Source organism: Aspergillus terreus, genomic scaffold, assembly GCF_000149615.1.
Source record: "Aspergillus terreus NIH2624 scaffold_3 genomic scaffold, whole genome shotgun sequence".
NCBI classification, from domain to species: Eukaryota; Fungi; Ascomycota; class Eurotiomycetes; order Eurotiales; family Aspergillaceae; genus Aspergillus; species Aspergillus terreus.
In genome coordinates this window covers 1,711,329-1,725,953 of record NT_165926.1, presented here as the reverse complement: position 1 = coordinate 1,725,953, position 14,625 = coordinate 1,711,329, and the positions used below count along the sequence as shown (strand labels likewise).

At 55.3% G+C, this 14,625-nt stretch overlaps 5 protein-coding genes across 5 annotated transcripts; 3 read left to right on the top strand and 2 right to left on the bottom strand.

Annotated features, from left to right (window-relative positions):
- Nucleotides 1-373: 373 nt before the first annotated feature.
- On the top strand, nucleotides 374-1,862 carry ATEG_02511 (TBC domain-containing protein; the record flags this gene model as incomplete). The annotated part of the gene is made up of 3 exons (XM_001211689.1): nucleotides 374-835; nucleotides 899-1,677; nucleotides 1,835-1,862. The coding sequence occupies 3 exons, from the start codon at nucleotides 374-376 to the stop codon at nucleotides 1,860-1,862; spliced, it is 1,269 nt and encodes a 422-aa protein (XP_001211689.1).
- Nucleotides 1,863-2,170: 308 nt separating this feature from the next.
- Nucleotides 2,171-3,539, bottom strand: ATEG_02510 (uncharacterized protein; the record flags this gene model as incomplete). Its single annotated transcript, XM_001211688.1, has 4 exons — nucleotides 2,171-2,939; nucleotides 2,994-3,192; nucleotides 3,252-3,408; nucleotides 3,465-3,539. The coding sequence occupies 4 exons, from the start codon at nucleotides 3,537-3,539 to the stop codon at nucleotides 2,171-2,173; spliced, it is 1,200 nt and encodes a 399-aa protein (XP_001211688.1).
- Nucleotides 3,540-6,194: 2,655 nt separating this feature from the next.
- Nucleotides 6,195-6,958, top strand: ATEG_02509 (2EXR domain-containing protein; the record flags this gene model as incomplete). The annotated part of the gene is made up of 4 exons (XM_001211687.1): nucleotides 6,195-6,432; nucleotides 6,584-6,705; nucleotides 6,746-6,860; nucleotides 6,933-6,958. 4 exons carry the CDS (start codon nucleotides 6,195-6,197, stop codon nucleotides 6,956-6,958), a joined length of 501 nt encoding a protein of 166 aa, XP_001211687.1.
- A 1,029-nt stretch (nucleotides 6,959-7,987) lies between these two features.
- On the top strand, nucleotides 7,988-8,677 carry ATEG_02508 (putative GPI-anchored cell wall protein Pst1; the record flags this gene model as incomplete). Its single annotated transcript, XM_001211686.1, has 2 exons — nucleotides 7,988-8,024; nucleotides 8,151-8,677. The coding sequence occupies 2 exons, from the start codon at nucleotides 7,988-7,990 to the stop codon at nucleotides 8,675-8,677; spliced, it is 564 nt and encodes a 187-aa protein (XP_001211686.1).
- Nucleotides 8,678-9,674: 997 nt separating this feature from the next.
- ATEG_02507 (cation-transporting P-type ATPase PCA1) lies at nucleotides 9,675-13,324 on the bottom strand (the record flags this gene model as incomplete). Its single annotated transcript, XM_001211685.1, has 2 exons — nucleotides 9,675-12,939; nucleotides 13,041-13,324. 2 exons carry the CDS (start codon nucleotides 13,322-13,324, stop codon nucleotides 9,675-9,677), a joined length of 3,549 nt encoding a protein of 1,182 aa, XP_001211685.1.
- Between the last annotated feature and the right edge of the window lie 1,301 nt (nucleotides 13,325-14,625).

Below are 14,625 nucleotides of genomic sequence, written 5' to 3'. Positions count from 1 at the left end.
TACTTATTGGATATCCACATCAATAAAAGACATGATAATATAGTACAGAGAGAGCCACTACTACAACTTCTACTGCGACTAGTTGCTGGATGCTCCACCAGCACCATAGCAACTCTGCCAACGGACTAACTAGCGACGGGAGCACTAAATTAACCTCCTCCTCCTCCTTCAACCACCACTTTTTCCTCTCGCGAACTCCCTTCACGCGTCCCCGCATTCCACAACGACCAGCCATCGCAACGAGGAGTAATCCCCTGACAAACCCTCTCCCTGGTCCTTCGTGATCTTGCTCTTCGTCCTCCGTCAATTCGGGACCAGGAAGATGGTTTGTTCCTAATCTACATACGCCATCTGCATACGCTAAACCTTCGCCATGTCCGCCTCGCATCCCACCCAAGCCCAGCTGAATCTGGCCGCCCTGGCCAGCTCGCCGTCGCCCCGGACCATGCGAACCCTGCGCAAGATCCAGTCCCACCAAGTTCTCTCGTCGAATCCTTCCGCTGCGATCTTGAGTCCCCCGCCGTCGCACCCATCGACCGCCCGCTCGTCGGCCGGACCCGATGAGCTCACCCACCATGCCCAGCTGGATTCGCCCGTGCGGCTGCGCACGCATCGGCGCGCGCGATCAAACAGTGATGCCGGGTCTCGCGAGGCTCCCACGATGATAACCCGGGGACGGTCAGCGAGGAAGACGGGCTCCGGCGTCGGCGTTAAACGATCGATCTTGGAGTCCCTGTTGCGTGACGGCCCGCAGCACGGAGATGCGGCGGAGGGCCTGCAGGAGCTGCGATATTTGGTCCTCTCAACTAGGGTGGACGCTGACGGAGACGGAATGGTGAGTGTTTGAACCTTTTCCTTTATTTAAACCGAAGGACTCTACTAACTCGCGCCCGGCTAGTCCGCATATCGCATATACCTGTGGCTGGTCCTCCTGGACATACCCCCCGTTCCTACGGACGACTACCTCTCCCTCATCCACCGCGGCCGCTCGCCGGCGTACACGAAGATTCGCAACGACACGTTCCGCACCCTGGCAACCGACCCGCTGTTCAAGCGTCGCGTCACCGAAGCCAGCCTGATCCGGCTGCTCAACGCGATCGCCTGGAAAATCCACGACGCCAAGACGAAACACCGACCCAAGTCGCGTCCGTCCTCGTCTCGACGACGGGAGATGGAGCTCCTGATCAACACGCCTCCCAGCATCGCCGAGGAGGTCGAAGACCGACCCACGCCCAGCAGCAGCCGCAGCTACAACAGCAGCAATAACATCACGAGCGACTCGGCGATCTACGTGCAGGGCATGAACGTGCTCTGCGCGCCGTTCCTCTACGCCGCCCGCAGCGAAGTCGAGGCCTTTGCCCTGTTCCACTCGTTCATCACCCGCGAGTGCCCCGGGTACATCCGCGGCGCGATGGACGGGGTGCACCGCGGACTGCGACTGGTCGACCGGTGTCTGGAGATCGTCGAGCCGAAGCTGGCCGCGTACCTGTTTTCCAAGGGCATGCAGGCAGAGCTGTACGCGTTCCCGTCGGTCTTGACCATGTGCGCGTGTACGCCGCCCTTGCCCGAGGTATTGCATCTGTGGGACTTTCTCTTTGCGTATGGGCCGCACCTGAACATCTTGTGTATTGTGGCGCAGCTTATCCGGATGAGGGATACGATTCTGGAAAGCCCCAGGTATGTTTTTCTTTTTTTCTCGTGCGGAAAATGATACATCCTCCTGGTCTATGACATATCATTCTGACATCTCTCCAGCCCCAACAAGATCCTGCGATCCTTCCCACCGCTCGACGCCAAGGAGATCATCGCGCTTACCGTGCTGATTGTGCGGAAGATCCCCGAACCACTGTATGCCGAGTTGATCGAGCATGCCAAATAGAGTTAACTTGCGATGGACTGACGGTGTGTATTATTTACTTATTTGATTTCTATTTCTGCATGGGACTTACGAAGGGGCTATGGCGTTTGTGATGACTGCTGGATGACTACATGAGAGCGATGATGTATGCACGTACCTATACGAATATGACCTTACTTGATGCACATGTCACCTCTACAACAATGGTTGATATTAACCTACCACCCACATCTACCAGTACGCCCAGACACTACTCAACAGAACCGTAGTAAATCACAAAAAAACCAAACACTTTTCACCTCCAACACCCAATCAAGTCACCACCGCCCTCGGCCCAACCCCCGACCCATTGACAACCAACGGCCCGCACCGATCCACGGGCTTCTTCTTCGGCAACGACGGCCGACTCGCGCGCGCGTCCTCCACATCCGAAGACGCAGCACTCGCCGCCCCCGACAACGGCGGCGTATGCACCGGTGCGCCCTCCTGGGGCGGCCCGCCAACGGCCGGCGTATACGCAACCTGGATACTACGGTCGATCTTGACGCGGATCTTCGAGCCCAGAAACACGGCGTTGTTGAAGAGGGCGACGGCGCGCTTGGCCTCGTCGCCGGTGCGGAAGCTCACGCGCGCAAAGCCCTTGCAGCGGGCGGAGTCGCGGTCGGCGGGCATCTCGCAGTGGTCGATGGTGCCGGCGTCGGAGAGCAGGCTGCGCAGGGCCCTGGGCGTGGTGGCGGGGCTGAGGTTCTGGATGAAGAGGGTGCGGCGGTGGGGCGGGCGGGTGGCGGACGCTGCTGTTGTTGTTGTTGTTGTTGCAGCTGGGGCGTAGGGCAGGGGAGCTGCGTAGTAGGTGTATGTGGACTTTGGGTGGTGGGCGCGACGTGGGTGGTGGTACATGCCCATGGCGTAGGGAGCGTACATGGGGCTGGGGGGTGCGGGCGTGGTTGTGCCTGCGCTGGGAGGGATCTGGCAGACGAGCGGGTCGGGGAAGACGGGGATGAAGGCCTGGGGTAGGCCCATGGGGCTCAGTAGGGGGCCGTATTCGGGGCCGTGGTAGGTGGTGCTGGAGGGGATGACGGGTCTAAGGCTGTCAGCGGATGGGAAACGAGGCTGGCGAGGATGGTGGGAGGCATACTCTGGGGAGATGGGCGACGGCGGTACGGCCATAGACTGCGGCACCTGGGGCGGCGTGGAGTAGTTGGCGACGTAGGTTGGCGAGACGACGCAGGGTGTAGGGCTTTTGGTTGGACCGGCGATGGGACAGGTGGGAGCGCTGGTGCGAGCCAGCGTAACGACGAGACTCTGGCCTTCCCAGCCGTTGGTGGAGAGACGGTCTAACCATGCATGGTCTTGTCAGTAGGCTGTTTCTGGGGGAGATGTCGAGGACACGCACGGTAGGTCCGCCAGGCTTCGTCCTCGTTCTTTACGATGATCTGGCCCAGCCCCGTGGGAAAGCCGTGGTGGTCGTCGTAGACGACGGCCTGGCGAATGTGTAGGGCCGTCTGGCGCACCAGATCCTTGAGTTCCTGCCAGCGACAATGCGCTGGGATCTGTCGTCGCATGTCAGACGGGGCATACTGCGGGTGATCGATCTCGATGGACTCACCCCCTGGAGGAAGAGGACGAATTCCTCCTCCGAGCCGCGGGGCCTTGATGCTCGACCCTTCGTCGGAGACGGCATGGTGTGCAGAAGGCAGCTGGGCGATTCGTGGGAGGTGACGGCGGATGATATGGCTCTGGAATTGCTGGCGGAGTTAGGGCTGAGATGGTCAGGTCAGCTTAGGCAGGCATGGGGCAGCTGGGATTCAACGGCGGCCTCAATGTCAGCTTACCTGGCAAGTCTCGGACTGTAATAGACAGAAATATCCGTGACTCGTGACTGTCATGGAAATTTCTCTCCTTAATATCTCCAGGGACACGGTCGCGAGATCCACACAAGTGCGTCGATTGCAGAGAATGGATTCCCAAAGCGGACTTTGGAGGACGCTCCCAACGGCAAGGGCAACACGAACTAGGATCGAACTGATCGAAATCGATCTACATCGTACATTTGGCGAGATTCAGTCCCACCGAAGGCGACGAGCCGGGCGAGAGATCCCCAGACGACGGCAGAAGTATCGTGAACGGCCGAAGGTGGGAGAGCCAGAGCGACCGGAATAGCACCACCGCCACAGCTGGGCTGGCTGACGAATGATTCCACCGCGTCTGCAGCAGGCTGTATGGAATGCCGATGCTGGGATGTGTCAATTTGCCTCTGCCGTGATGGACGCAGCGGTGGAGCGGCCTGATATGTCATGCGTCCGATTCTAGCCCAGGGAACAATGCTCGGATTTGGGTATAAGATGACATTATTTGCTTTTCCACTCTCACACCCGTAACAACAACCGACGAAAGGATCTCACGGAACTCGATGCATCCAGCCATCGGGGTGTTACGACCCCATTCTATGCCCGAGCAGAGCGATACGGATAGAGACATGGGAGCCAGACAGTACAGTCAATACGCACCGTCAGGCTGGCCAGGTTACACCGCCAGATCTCAGGACAGCCACCAGAGACCAGAGGCGAAGGGTTTTGTTCTGGTGGAGCCTCAGCCCTGCGTTCAGCTGCTCGTCGAGAGCGGTCCATATGGATGGCAGAGGCCAGTTGCATTGTTGAAGTCGGAGAAAGGGATGCCTTGCTACGGGATGGCCGAGATTGCAGGGTGCATTGAGGGTAGTAGGTACTCTGTATGTGAGAAGACAGCAGGAGCCACTGCTGGTAAGCCTCACTGCTTGCTAACACTGTAACAGAGACAATCCTAAACAATCCTGAGGCGTGGGATGGGTCTTGATGCCAAACAATAGGTTGGTGTCTGGCAGCGACTCCATCCACCATCATTCACTGAATCGGGCCTCGACCGTCAGCATTACCCTGCATCTCCTGACGGAGAGAACAGTTCACCCCTTGATTCATTTCCAGTTGGTCCGGTTACCCGGGATGATCCTAGTCGTCCTCCTGCATATGAGCTATCAACTTTTCATCCCAACGCGGTCCAATCTCAATCTGGATCGGCGTCTGTCCGGCGATCGCAGAATCTCCACCACCAACAAGAGTCGATCTATTGGCGATAGTGTAAGACGATATGGAGTGAGTGTAGGTAACGGGGACGACGTGGTTGTGTGTGGTATCAAGACGATAGTCCTAGTGCACGAGAACCTCCAATTTTAATGCCTTGTCAACTTCTTGTAAGTCGCGGCCTTGCAGCGCAGTGGACTGCTCCGGATGTTTTAAAGAGGTATGAGTTTGAGAAACAGTTCGATAGAAGCTGTTGATCATTCTGACTTTGCTGAACCCGTCCAACGGGGACCCTCTTGATACCTTCATGAGCTTGAGCAGTCCCGTTTAACAAGAACTTGGGACCGCTTGTCGGACAGTAAAATTACCCTTCTTTTCAATCCCAGGGAGCGAGAGGAGGATATGGTCTTGGGTGCGAAAGTCTGAGTACTCTATTCCGAAGCTCAGCACATCTTTCCATAAAAGTGAAAAAGTTGTTAATCTTTGGCAGGGATCAGGTATAGGCCAGGTTGGCCTGCTGTTCATGCATTGATTTCTGACTCGTGTGTAATGCTTGCATATCACCGTTGACTCGGCAGTCTATCTGGCGGACAAGAGGTTGAGTATATCCAGGAGGGGTGTTCAAGAAGCTCAATACTTTGCGTCCCTTCTCAGATTCGTTTGCAATCCGCAGCGATCTGTTTCTCATTATTTCAACTTATAATTGTGCAAAACAGACACTACTGCAACCGCAGATTCTATCATACTCAGATTCAGGATCGATACTGCGTGGGTTCACTCGCATGGCGCACATCGGGCCGATGTAGGTACCCATTCCGACACCTTGCCGCCTGATACCCATATTGCTGGCAGTACGGCAGCACGATCATTGATTAAGGTAGAGGTACGTTAGTCTAGGACCACTGTCTCAAATTTATATAAATCCTATACGGCATTTGGTTACTTCGGGATAGGGAACCCTAGTGGTTATTAACGCAGACTTCTTCGCTGGCACAATATAGGTATTCCATTCTCCTGCTGTTGCATATGGACAGTATTCCCAAGATCATAGCCAGATGCCCCAAGGTCGGTAGTGATGAACAAGGTCAGAGAATGGAGAGTGAGGTGTGCCTCAGTATGTTACATTCAGCATGACATCCTGCAAGTAGCAATTGAGTCACACACGCTGGTCGGAATCCACACTAGCACTGCCCTCGTGCTTATCTTCCACCAACACCTCTGGTCAATTTTCCAGGATCATCGCTGAAGGCCTCCGAAACGCTATCGCTGCCACGCGCAGCATGACCGCCTTCCACCTGTTCCCCCGTCTTCCCTTCGAGCTTCGCGCTCAAATCTGGCAGCTGACAGTCGAGCCGCGGACGGTCGAGGTCCGCGTGAAGAAAGACAACGGATTATGGGGCCAGACTCTGCATGTCACCTCGTCGACACCGGCGCCTGCGGTTCTTCAGGTCTGCTATGAAGTTCGAAACCAGGGCCTGTACCAACCGGCCTTCAAGTTCCTCATGAGGCTGAGCCGCGGTATGTCTGGGTGAACTTTGAGACGGACATGATCTCAATCGGGCATACTGGCTTAGGTTTGAGCGCGAGAATGATGAATCCTTTTTTCACTTTCAATCTGGCGAGCTGGAATTGTATCCTAATGTGGAGGAAATCCATGTCATCTGTGAAGATGGCCTGATGGCATGGCACGACGCCTGGGAATATGTCTATTGGCCGTGTCCAAAAGAGAACCTGAGGTTCATTGACAAGGAGACGGGGCAGATTGCGTTGGGCGAGGATCTGGATAGTATGGTAGATGAATGGATGGCGTCTCTGCCTAATTACCCTGGAGGATGATTCTATCCACAATGCCGCATACACACTGAAAGACTCTGAGGCTTCCAGGAAGGACATTGGTGAGGAGTATGGTATTGAGGAATCACGGGTCAAGTTTGGGAGGAGGCTCAGTACGCCGGCGAGGGTGTCTTGGACTGCATTGATAAGCAGGACCATTGCAATACTCATATACATCTCAATAGTTTGTACGCATGAATTTATCTACTAAGGTTGCTAGGCCCTGGTTCTAGCGAATCACCCGAGCTGTGGCTTGTGCATCCATCAGTGTATCTTGCTTGCTCTTGATACATCGTTCCAGTTCAGAACAGGACATAATGCCCGATAGAGTTGAGCATGGCACCAGACGCCAAGGAATTGCTTGCGGCGTGCCTATGTTATAGGGACAAATAAAGATCAGCTAGGTAGTTTTGTGTATAACAGTCTTCATCGGGCGATACCTTAGTACTGCTATTTCTGTGGTATTACCTTTACAGAGAACTGACCATCCAACAGGCATAACACGATGATTGTACTACATTCGGTAACGCCGAGATTTCCACGAGTCAGTTGTGCATCAACTGGAGGAATTGTCATTCTCGTCCGAGTGCCCTGTAGTGAGATGCGGTCTTGGTTTGGAATATTCTTCCAGGAAGAAAGAAACTGCTGACTGACTAGGAGTAAGGGGATTTCTAGAATACTACCGGTGCTGCCAGTATGACTCGCCGGCAGGATGATTCCTTCCAGGCAACAACATGTCTATAAATGAAACAAGTCCCTTCGGAGTAATGGCAGAAACGAGGCAGTGTCTCCCCACAGGGGGAGAACCCTTTCGAGAACTCCGAGCCCTTGACGATGATGGATGCCTGCGCCTGCTATACTTAGATACTGCCTCATGGTTGGATTGACGGCCTGATGGACGGAGGGGTATCGCATTGCCGAGACAGCCAAGTGGAGTCGCGTTGGCGGAGAGATTCCTTCCATCACATCGACCATCACCACCGGCCAGCAATTATCCAGTCACTGTATAGTCTAGCAGCCATCCATCAAGAGCTCCGAGTGCTCTGCTTCTCCTGCTGGCATCATTCTGGCGGAGATTTTGCTGCCTAAGCTCAGATCCCGGTGGAAGAGAACGAGAAGCCCTACCAAGAGCAGTTTGATTACCCCGACGATCAACATCCTCCCCCCAGCACAACCCAGGGAAGCGGCTAGACTAGTTGGCTCGCCCGGCATACTCCGCCACAGGGTCTCGCGATGGATCATGGCCGCATTGGGCTTGCCGAGAGTCGACCAGGCAGGTGTGGTTGAGTACTTAGCGTAGGGGTCTCCTCATGCACGCGGACGTGTGAATTGAATCGTATCATTGCTCCTCGTCGTCCCAATTTAGACATTCATTTGGTTTTTATTTTGGGTTCCACCGACAGAATCAAACATTGAATTGATTTGTCTCCAGGCGAATGAAATCCTCCCGACTCTTGGGCATCGGGTTGGTGGCCGCCCGCGCCGCCGCGCAGTGTATGTATACCCATCCCGCCCGATTCCATCTTCAGGCTCTCAGACGACTCATTCTCCAGGCTCCGGTCAAATCAGCATCGCCAGCCAAAGCGACGCCGATGCGCTCTCCGACTGCGACACCATCAAAGGCGACCTCACCGTGTCTAGCGATGCCACCGGCACCATCGATCTCAAAGACCTCGAAGAGGTCCGCGGCAGCCTGACCGTCCAAGGCGCATCGAACCTCAATGCGCTGCGCGCAAATGACCTGGAAAGCGTCTCGGGCCCGATAACAATCAAGGATAACACCAACTTGAACGATGTGTCGATGAGCGGGCTATCGAATCTCGGAGGCGATTTGCGCGTCGAGGGCAACAACAATCTGAAGAACTTTGCTCTCAACGACCTGGAAAACGTGAACGGGGCAATCACCTTGAACGGGGCTTTTGACCAGTGAGTCGCCTCGTCTGATGTACACAAGCCCCGGGGCCCATCGCTGATTACGCTTACAGGCTGTCGTTCTCCAAAATCCGTCAAGTCAATGGACAGACCAGCATCCGCAGCACCGGAAGCTTCTCCTGCGGCAGTCTCCAGTCGTCTGACGGCGACGACAATAATAGCGGACGGAGCGTCTTCAGCGGCTCGTCGTTCTCCTGCACGACAGGGGCGGCGGCCACCTCGACCAGCACAGCGAGCTCGACCTCGACCAACAAGCCGGACTCGGGGTCGAGCCTGAGCGGCGGCGCAATCGCAGGCATTGTCATCGCCGTCGTGGTCGTCGTCATCCTCATCCTGCTCCTACTTTGGTTGTTCATGCGCCGTCGCAGAAAGCACGCCGGGCTGCCGGCGCCCACCACGACCAACAACACCAGCAAGGACACCGAAAAGCCCCCGATGGCCGCGCCCCCAGAAGGACCCAACACCCAGCCGCCAGAACAGGGCGAAATTCTCTCCGACAAGAACGTGGCGCGCAAGCCCTTATCCCCGCCTCAGTCGCTGCAGAACCGGCTGTCCGGAATGGAAACAGGAACGACGTCGACGTCGCCGCCGGTCCCTGCGGCGCTGATGGCCGGCGACCGGTCGTCGATGCTGCCGCACAACCCGGACGAGGCGTCCCTGTTTCTGCATCCGATCCCCCTTCGGCGGCCGTCGGAGACGGACGTGCCCATGCTGGATAGCGGGCATGTGCACGAGGTGCCGGCTGAGCCGGACCGGCCGAATGCGATTTACGAGTTGGATGCTGGCGCAGTCAGTGCGCATCAGCAGCCGATCAACCGGAGTTGATAGTTGGCCGGTGGTGGATTGACTGTGATAAGTGACGTGCGACGACCGATGATACCATGTTCTAGTACCTAGCTAAACGACTGAATGAACGTAATCACAATGGCCCTATATCCCATCCACACAGCTGCACCTAGGATAAAAATCCTATAACTTGCCGTATGGAGCTTGCACTAGACCTTCGCCCATCGCAACAGCACCGCCGCAAAAATAACAGGCAAAACACTAACCAGCTCCCCCAACCCGGCATATTCAGGCGGAATCCGCGCATTCACAAACGCGCCGGCGCCAAGCAACACCGCGAACAGGTTATACACAAAGCTCCACCCGAAATTAAACTTGATCCGTCGCACCGCCTTCTCGCTGATACTGATCATGGTCAGAATGCCGCGCACGCTGGGCCGCATAAGCACGACATCCGCGGCGGACTTAGCCACGTCGCTGCCGGTGTCCTCATTCATGTGCACGCCGATCGTGGCGGTGGCGAGGGCGACGGCGTCGTTGGTGCCGTCGCCGACGAAGATAGTTGTCGGACTCTTCGTGTGCACGGGTTGCTGTGCTGGCGTCATGAGAGCTTGGATGTAGGCTTGCTTGTCGGCGGGAGTGCAGCGCGAGCGGACGTTCTGCGCTGCGATCCCGAGCTGGCGTGCGGTGGCGTGCACGCTGCCTTCGTCGTCGCCGGAGAGAAGATGTACGGCTATCCGACGCTCTTGGAGCTTGGTGACGGCGTCGATGGCGTCGGGGCGGAGGGAGTCTTCCAGGCCGAAGACCGCGGCGAGGGTGTCGTTGACCGTGAAACAGAATGCTGTGTAGCCTTGTTCGAGGACGGATTGGACTTGCGGATTGGACGAGAGGTTAAGCCATCGTGAGTTTCCTGCACGGAGGATATAGCCCGATGCTGAGCTTTCGAGACCCTTGCCGGTGAGCACCTTTGCGTCGGTGACGATAGACGCCGATATGCCTTTGGCTTTGAGATGCGCGGCCACGGCAGCCGAGATTGGGTGCTTGTTGCTCCCGATCAGACCCAAGAGGAGAGACATGGAATTCCTCGTGGTGTCGATGTGTTCCACAGCAACGGTCAGCTTGCCTTGGGTCATGGTCCCGGTCTTGTCGAATACGACGTGGGAGGCCTTGTAGGCGACTTCGATGCTGTCCGCGGCTTTGAAGACGACGCCTCGCTCGGCGGCGACGCCGCTGGCAATGACGATGACCATGGGTACGGCCAGGCCGATGGCGCACGGACAGGAGACGATCAATACGGTGATAGCATAGGTGATTGCCTCTGTGGTAGCGCGAGAACCAGACTGGTTGCGCACTGCAATGCCCACGGCAATCCAGATTACGAATGTGATGATGGTCAGAGCGACTACCACTGGGACGAAGTAGCTTGCCACGCGGTCTGCGATGTCCTGGATCTTTACTTTGGAGAGCTTTGCCTGGTCGACCATCCCTGCAATCACAGAGACGGTGTTATCAACCGGGAGACGGGTCAACCGGACGACCAACACTCCAGAACCATTCACGGATCCCGCGATAACGGCAGACCCAGGCGTCTTGTCTACCGGTATCGACTCTCCGGTGATCATTGACTCATTGACCTCGGACGATCCTGCAATGACTGTACCGTCGGTAGGAATCCGCGAGTCTGGCAGAACCTTGAAGACGTCCCCATACTGGAGGAGCCTGACATCGATCTCTTTTTCATCGGTCCCAGAGTCGTCCACAAGAATAGCTGTAGGCGTCTGCAGTGACCGAACCGAAATAGATTCGACAGCTTTCTGACGAGCCAGTGCGGCCACGTACCGGCCCACCATGATCAGAGTAACAAGTAGCGTGCTGGTCTCGAAGAATTCACCAGTAGAAAGTGGCTGGCCCGTGACGAGATAGCCAAATGAGACCACCGAGAAGATGTAGGCTGCGCTCGTGCTCAGTACAATAAGCAGGTCCATTTCGATTATCCTTGAAAATACCAAGGCTTTCACAGCCTTTGGATAGAAGGGACCAGCAATGACAACCTGCACAATCGTCGCCAGCGCCAGCGATACAGAGCCATAGGTGATTTTCCTCTCTGGAAGCGGAGCCCAAGCTAGGACTAAGACGGGCACGGTTAGGATAATGGATAGAATGGTCATCCACCCCATATGGCGCACATGTTTGCTCCCAGCGTGCAGCGTTGGATCAGGTCGAGTAGCCAGGCTAAGCGGTCTGTCCCAGCCACGCTCAACCAGATCTCTCGCACCGGTGACCTTAGCATCGAAGGCGACAGTGACTGTTTCATTGTCAACGGGAGTCATCTCGGTCACACCGCGAGGCCAGTCTTGCTTCATGAACTCGGTGGCGTTGGAAACGATAACATCGACGCGAGATCCCCGATCTGTGATCCGTTCATACTTGAACTCGGTTGTCTTTTCCAAGTGCTTGAACACTTGATCGACCGACTGGATCCTAACGTCGAGATCGAATTCTGCTCGAGAAAGCACCAAGCTGGTTTTGAGGTTCTGGACGGATTGCAAAGTGCCCAGAGTTCGCTGGAGCTTTGTTTCACATCCGGTACAAGTCATTCCAGATATACTCAAAACGACATGTTCCTTGCCAGAGAGTCCTTTTTCGAGGTCCGGGGAAGGGGAGACCGGGACCACCTCAATGAGGTCGCTAGATTTGTCTTTAGATGGTACCGGTTTACCGCAGCAACCAGCTGAACAGCTATCACGCTTCGGTCTTGTCAAGGCATCAGACGACTCTTCTGCCTTGCTACAACAGCCGGTCGAGCACGTATCGAGATTGTCTCGCTTTTCTTCAGCGGACGCACAGGGAGCCGCCTTGGGAGCACAGGATGAATCGATTGAGCCGCAATGGCCAGAGTTTATCTTCTTCAACGAGGATTGCCCGTCATTCGGAGCCTGGTCGACATTCGGCTTACCGCAACAGCCCTTGGAGCAGGTTTTGGTATCGCTGGCTTCACTCTTTGTAGCGGGACTGTGCGGTTTGACCAAGCCAGACTTCTCAGGACTGCAGCAGCCTCCAGATTTGGCATCCTTGCCAGTCGGAGCACACTGCCTGGCGGCTTTAGGACGCTCCAACGAACCACAACAGCCCTTGGAGCAAGCCGCGGTATCGCTGATGTCGCTCTTTGTAACAGAGGCGTGCTGCTTGGATAATGAAATCAATTTCCGCCTTACTGCAGCAGCCTTCAGAGTTGGCAACTTCCTTGCTAGTCGGAGCACACTGCTTAGCGACTTTAGGACGCTCCAAAGAACTGCAACAGCCGCTGGAGCACGCCTCTCCTTTACCCCTTCGACTAGCGCTGCGGTGTCCCCCTGACTCCCGACTAGCCTCTGCGCAGCAAGAGCCGAGCGAAGCGCGAACAGACCGGGACGAGTCGACAGAGCGACGCTCTTTAACAAGGGAGGCGCGTGTTGGCGATGCGCAGCAGGATTCCTGTCCGAGGGCTATCAAAGCACGGCAAATGCAGCCCAGCGCTTCGAGCCTGGCTGCGTATTTGGCACGCGCCGAGAGACGGTGTTTGTCGCATGGCTCACCATTGGGACTTTGACAGCCACGGTTCGGAGCTACGGGTGTTAATGCAACCTGGGCTGAAGTCGCGAGTCGAGGTGAACTTACTCGAGGATCCCCCTTCAGAAGTGGATGGAGTCCGTCCTTGGTTGCATCCGCGGAGGGCGATGCGATCCAGGCAAGAGACATCGCAGCAAGGAGAGGGCTTATCTTTGCAGCAGCTGGGGATGTCCGATTCCTCTTCCTGTGGATGAACCCCGGACGGTATCTCCTTGCGTTGTCCACAGCAGGAATCAGCGTCGCAGGCCATGGTAGAAGCTTGTCGTTTGATACAGGATGGAAATGGAGAGGGACGGTCGATGGAGTCGAACGTGTAGATGGAAGTTGACTTGCAGGAAGAAACTTGCCCCGCTTTGAGGGCCGCCAAGTAAGCCATGGATGGTTTTACCCTTTTAGTCCAGTGATACTTGAAGTGAATAACATCTCATTCACATTCTTCCTTATTCCATCTACTTCCTTCAAGTAACTTCCTGTCGCTTCTCTAAGTCTTTCACTAACTTCAGCAATATGAGTGATTCGAGGCTGTTCGAAGAGGTATAAAAACCCTGAAAGTGTCGCCCATACCTCCCGGGTTCAACAACCTGTTGACAGTACTAGATATTGACCTTGAAGAAGGATCATTGGTTATTATTGACCAAAATGATCACTACTCCACCAGTGTGCCCAGTCACCTAATATACGGATGGTGTGATATGAAAGTCTTCTCTCAGGCTGTCCGACATTGCTGCATTGACAACACCTTCAATATCTCTGCCAGAAGCAAGCGCACAGTCGAAGAGCAGCATCGCCTGCTGTCAAGATGCAGGAAGCATCCCAGATCATTGCGTGGGTGAGAGAATATCCAAGTCATGATCTTCAATGAATCGTCCACGCAATATTCAGGAGGCCTAGTGCGCTGACCGAGCTCTGGTATCAGCTCCAAGACTTTCCAGCTTTCAATGGCCAACACAGGTCACTTGTTCCCCTCTGTCCTTCAACACGTCCAGCTAATATATCATGGTAGAGACAATGGAAAGTGTCCTCTGACAGGAAGGAACCGATAAAGATAGCCCACATATCTCCCTTTTCTTTAGGTACTATAGATGGCAAGAAGAGACGGTAACTGCTTTGGCCCAATCTTGGACTCTTCTTGTTACAAGAGATTGAATGCTGGAAAGCGGTGGTTACAGGGCCTGAAGGCACAGGGACAAAGCCGCCTTGACCCGTTCTGCAGACGCTCAGAAGCTATGGGACAAGGCTCGATTTGCATTCAAACCAGTTCCCATCCTCACGGAACGTACTGATCTTGTCGTCAAATGCTACTAGCTCCCATTTTCCAAATGGCGTTACTTTGCCGGCTGTTTCCCGCATCAGATGCCGGCCAGCTCTCGCGAGGAATGACATGGACAGCAATAATCCAGTCGACATCCTCGACGAGGCGAGCTTTTTCAGACACCCTGAATAACTGTTGTACGCACTTTATACTCTCCCCAGCGCCAATAGAGTTGTCATAGTGGGAGCCTACATGCAACTCTGCCCACCAGATGTGGTGTATCTCCGCCTTTGAGCGGC